Source organism: Pomacea canaliculata, linkage group LG12, assembly GCF_003073045.1.
Source record: "Pomacea canaliculata isolate SZHN2017 linkage group LG12, ASM307304v1, whole genome shotgun sequence".
In the NCBI taxonomy this organism is placed as follows: Eukaryota; Metazoa; Mollusca; class Gastropoda; order Architaenioglossa; family Ampullariidae; genus Pomacea; species Pomacea canaliculata.
Window position 1 is genome coordinate 19,806,948 of NC_037601.1, and position 5,163 is coordinate 19,812,110.

At 44.1% G+C, this 5,163-nt stretch overlaps 1 protein-coding gene across 1 annotated transcript; it reads left to right on the forward strand.

The window, feature by feature from the left end:
- Nucleotides 1–844: 844 nt before the first annotated feature.
- LOC112577077 (probable G-protein coupled receptor B0563.6) lies at nucleotides 845–4,229 on the forward strand. The gene is made up of 3 exons (XM_025259998.1): nucleotides 845–1,054; nucleotides 1,463–2,427; nucleotides 3,289–4,229. Exons 1-3 carry the CDS (start codon nucleotides 878–880, stop codon nucleotides 3,458–3,460), a joined length of 1,314 nt encoding a protein of 437 aa, XP_025115783.1. The 5' UTR covers nucleotides 845–877; the 3' UTR covers nucleotides 3,461–4,229.
- Nucleotides 4,230–5,163: the final 934 nt, after the last annotated feature.

Consider the following 5,163-nt stretch of genomic DNA (forward strand, 5'->3'; position numbering starts at 1 on the left):
TCAAACAAGTCATTCTTGGGTCGAGACAGGTAAGAATTTCTGGCATACAGAACGAGAAAGTGTGTTTGTGCGAGAAAGCAAGCATTTTCGTACTAAACTCGTGACGGGTATTGATGGGTGTAAAAAAGTCAGGTAAAAGGAGATTGGGGGGCCGGGGGGGGGAGGGGGCAGGGAGTAAGAGAAGAGCAGAGGTGGGGTGGGGAACCCATTTCTGGAAGAACTTTTGTTGCACAGCATTGACATTGCCAACCGAATTATTTTGGTGTGTGTGTTTGTGAGAGAGACAAAGACAGCGAAATTATTATTGGAAAAAATCTTTTGTTTCAAAGCATTGAAATTGCCAGCAAGAAAAAAAAAAAAAGAAGGGCTGGGAGAGGGAGAAAGGGAGAAAAAATTATTGGAAAAACTTTTGTTACACCGCTTTTACATAGCTAGCAGAATTCTTTGGTGTTTGTGTGTGTGAGTGGGAGAGAGAAGTTGAAAAGATTATTGATAAAACGTATTTAGCACAACATTTACATTGCCAGTTGCATTCTTTGGCAGCAACCTTTTATGTGAAAATACTTTATGGACAAGGCTCGTCACGACCAAAACATTATCTAAGCAGAGAACAGACCAGCAAAGTCGAGATATTTAAATGTTCACATTCCAAGGATTAACTTTTAAGCGACTTATGTCCACTTTTTTTCTTTACTATTGTCATCGCTTGCTTTCACAGAGCGATTTTGACTACATCGTCTGCATAAACAACGACAATAACATTAGTAAAAGTGTATGCTAGAATAGCCGTGCACTTTTCTTAAAAGTAATCTCCCCCTACTTTCAGAGCGAATCCCATAATATCCAGGAACCGGATGTTTCCTGCTATGTCGCCAACATGAATTCTTCTGAAGATGTCCACAGCTGGAGTCCTCACAGTTCACAAAGCCATGAATCCACCGCAGACATGGTCGCCGTGGGTAGGATGAGCACAGTGCCCTATAACTTGTCCTCCTCTTCCGGTCAACTTGATTGGAACATCACGGCCTCGGCGGAGAAAAAGCTGGCCATGGAGGTAATGTACATTGTAGGTCGCAAGAGCACGGCTTGAAATAATAAAAACAATATAAATAATGTTATTATTACTACTTAAAATAATCTTTAAATAACGAAAGTATAAATAAGTTTTATTAGCGTAAATATTCAACTAATATCAGTAACTTTTGTTGAAATCTTCTACGAAAACGGAATAAAACTGAGTAGTTTTTCAACTCAAATAAAATCAGTTTATTTTTGCTTGAAATATTTAAGCAAAATCAGATCAACTTTCGTTAGCAATAACTATGAATAACCCTTCATTAGGAGAGTTATTTATTTATTTCTCTTCGCTCAAAAAATTCACGGGGTGGTGGTGTTCATTTTATTGATAATACGTTCTGAAGTAGGAGCTACAGTTTTGTTTACTCCTTCTTCTTACATGCAGGTTGCTAACGCCATCGAGTTCTATGCCATTCCCATAGTGTGCAGTCTGGGCATCGCCCTCAATGTCATCAACGTGTTGGTCTTGACGGAGCACTACCTGAAGGAGTCGCCCTACGTCTACTTGCGCGCCCTCTCTGTCGTCGATCTCTCCGCCCTCTTCATGTCCACCATCTTCTTCATCTTCACCAAACCGCGAGAAAGTCGCAACTTCATGGTCAGCGACGGTAGTCCCGGCCGCGACTTCGGCATCGTGTATGGCGCCTACATCTTCTTTCCCCTGAGCAACCTGTGCATCAGCTCCAGCACATGGATCGTGGTCACCCTCACGGTAGAGCGGTACCTCTTCATCCGGTACCCACTATGGGCGAGGGATCGATGCACACCCAACATGGCCAAGCTCAAGATCCTGCTGCTGCTCGTCGTGCTGTTGTTCCTGAACGTGCCCAGGTTCATGATGTATCACGTGGTGGCCGAGAAGGATCCGTCAGGCACGGAAGTGCGGCTGCATCTCAAGCCCACGCGCTTTCGCCACAGCTCGCTGAACACGGCGTTCCTGTGGGTGTACACCATCGTCTTCGGTGTAGTGCCTTTGCTGATCCTGTGCTTCTCTAACTCCTACCTGGTGTATGCCGTGCGGCGCGCCAGGCGCCAGCGCCAGCGGCTGGACATCAGGAACAACATGGAGGCCAACTGGACCCGCGAACAAACGCGCCTGACTTTGACCCTCATTGCCATCGTCTTCTTGGCTGTCGTCTGCATCCTGCCCTCAGCCTTCGGGGACGTGGTGCTCATGTCCTACCTCGTGTCCCGCAGCCACGCGCTGCACAGCTTCCAGTCATCCTCCTTCTATTTGATCTTCCGCGCCATCTCTAACTTCCTGCTCATCTGCAACATGTCTCTCAACTTCGTCTTGTACTCGGCCTTCAACGACAAGTTCGTGCGAGTCATGAGGCGGATGGTGCGAAGGTGAGGATGGCTTTGAGGAAGTGGGAAGTGAGGGGAGGATGGTTTGTGAGGTGTGAGGTGAGAGTGGCTTGTATGGTGGAGTGATTTGAGGTGGTGATGACCTGTGAGGTGATGATGGCTTTGAGGTGGTGTGAGTTGATGCAATGGGTTGTGGTGAGGTAAGTGAAATACGGTGAGGATTACTTGTGAGGTGATGTGAGGTGGGGCTGCTTCGTCGAAGTGTGGTGAGAACGAACGGGTAGTGTGTGGTGAGGAAAGGGAGGTCGGAGTGGTGGTATGTGTGAAGTTTATGTGACAACATGTGTGGTTTGGTTGGTTATGTGTGGCAAAATGTGTGGTGAGAATGGTGAAACTGTCTGTTAGGATAATGGTGAAGATGGTGAGGAATGTAGAGATGATGAGGAGTAACTCATTGTGAGGACAATGAAAAGTTCTTGTGAGAAAAGTAAGACAATGGCAAGACGATTTTTTTCCTAAGGATGATATGACCCTGATATGAAGATAATAAGATGTAAGAATGCTGTAAATCAAAGTTATGTTGAGTAGGGCTAGAAATGGAGAAAATAGCAGACGAGTATTTCTGTCCCAAAAATCTTTTTCATATCACACAAAGATTCCAACAGCACATTTTATTCACATACAGTCTAATTTTTCCTCCATTCCACAATTTCTTCCATTCCCCACCCACTTCTCTCTTTCACTCACTCATGCACGTGGACTCGTACAACCACGCACCCGATGTAGTGAGCTGCAGTTGGAGTGACGTGCATTAAAGAGAAGAGCTCTGCTAAAGGGCCGTTACTCTTTGCATCAGCAGTGACGTGGATTTCTGATGCGGATTGTGTACTTGCTGTTGTGCAGGTGGATCGACAGCTTGAACCGAAGAGGAGCTCGCCCCCGGCGCCCCTCCTTCCAGAAGATCTACACCGCGATGTCGCACAGAACTGCCGTCAGGTCCAAATCATCTTCTGACAAGGAGGGCAGCAGTTCCCCCAAGACATCAGCTATTGAGAACACCCCGTCACCTCAGTGACATGCTGCCTCAGAGACTTAGGAGATTGTTGACTTCAGTGCACCCGAATATAAAGAGTATCATTTTAAAAAATTACAAGCAATCGAAAACAATGAACTGAAAACAAATACGCGCACAAAAATCTACGTGTCTGCAATGTCCTCTTTGTTTGCCAGGTAAAAATGTTGAGCAAGTGTGCACCCATTCCATCATGGTTATCTGAAACATTTATTGCACATTATGAAATACGCATCTTAGTTACCGGCGGACCGGCTCCACGGGTGTTCCGTGTCCGGCTGGTGGCAGTTAAGGGAGCGACGACGACGACAATGATGATGGATGTAAATAGATAAACCGCTGTGTAATATCCACGTGACAAGTATGAAACTTGTTATTCTTGTATGGTCAGTGGGAGCAGGAAGAGTGTCTCGTATCGGTGACAATTTGTGTATCCTGTGTTCGTCTGAAAATACTGTCTTCTTTTGAAGAATCGTTTTGTTTAAGGTCGGTCTGCACCAACTGCACTTTTAACGTGTTTTCCTGTGAGACTGCAGTCTCAAGGCTTGCTGCCTGTGGACCGAGCGAACGAGAAAGATGGCGTATATAGCACTACAGTAGCATCATATGTTTTATATGTTATACAGTAGCACGACATGTTATATAGGATGTGAGAGCAGTAGACATGTTTCCATGCTCAACTTTGAAACCATTAACTGGTTATGCAAAAACTCTCTGCTCGTAGCCTGCATTCCTGGAATCATTTTGCCTGTGTGTGTTTTCATCACCGTATCTTGAAGAGAGAGCGACATGGACTCATTCCAGCCCCTGTATCACAGACTCCAAGCTGTGACACAGACCAGTTCAAAGACAGTGAAGATGTGTTCACTTGCTCACAACGGACATTCCTGGCAAACCATCGCAGTATGACTGACTCTGACCTCATGACACCTCCACCACCTTGCCGTCAGGAGTGGGTAGGAAAGTACACTACGGACCCAGCGGGCTGTACAATCATCGGTGAAACCAGAAGTGTAAAGAAGCAAGACACAATTTTATGAAAATGCCTTAAAAAAAGCGACATTTTGTGACTTTATGCATGCATTTGCCTTATTATACAACAAAGCTTTACGGTCATGCTTGCCTTTTTGGAAATAAAAGATATCATACGCATTTTCATTTCTTTGAAAACTGATTTGAAAGCCGGATCCTTGAACTTCTTATTTTCCATATACTTTTGGATAACTTTTGCTAACGGTGAAATACATGTACTTGTAATGAATCAGTACCTCTGTATGATGTGAGTTACATGTATCATCTGTAGCCTTCCCTCTTTTCACTTGTACAATTTACAATTTTTAAAATGCGTTCTCACTATACGGCACCCTCGATTTCGAAAAAAATATCGAATGCTTCTGTGGTATTTTAATGCGAATTGAATGTGCATTAAATTTGTAATAATTAAAATTATTGGTTCCTTCTTTGTAATGTTGATCGTCGGCATTTACTCCATTTAGCATGCCACGCTAGCCGTTATTTTCCACAATTAAATCAAAATAATTCATTTTCTATGACTCCTTTGGCTTTTTGTTTTTAATATAATGTTTATTCGTTTTTCTTTAGTTTGGTATACAACGTCTACTTTTGTAATGTATGTGCACTCGATCAGCAAGTTTAAGTGATGGTAATGATGGTGGTGATGGTGGTGATGGTGGTGGTGATGGTGA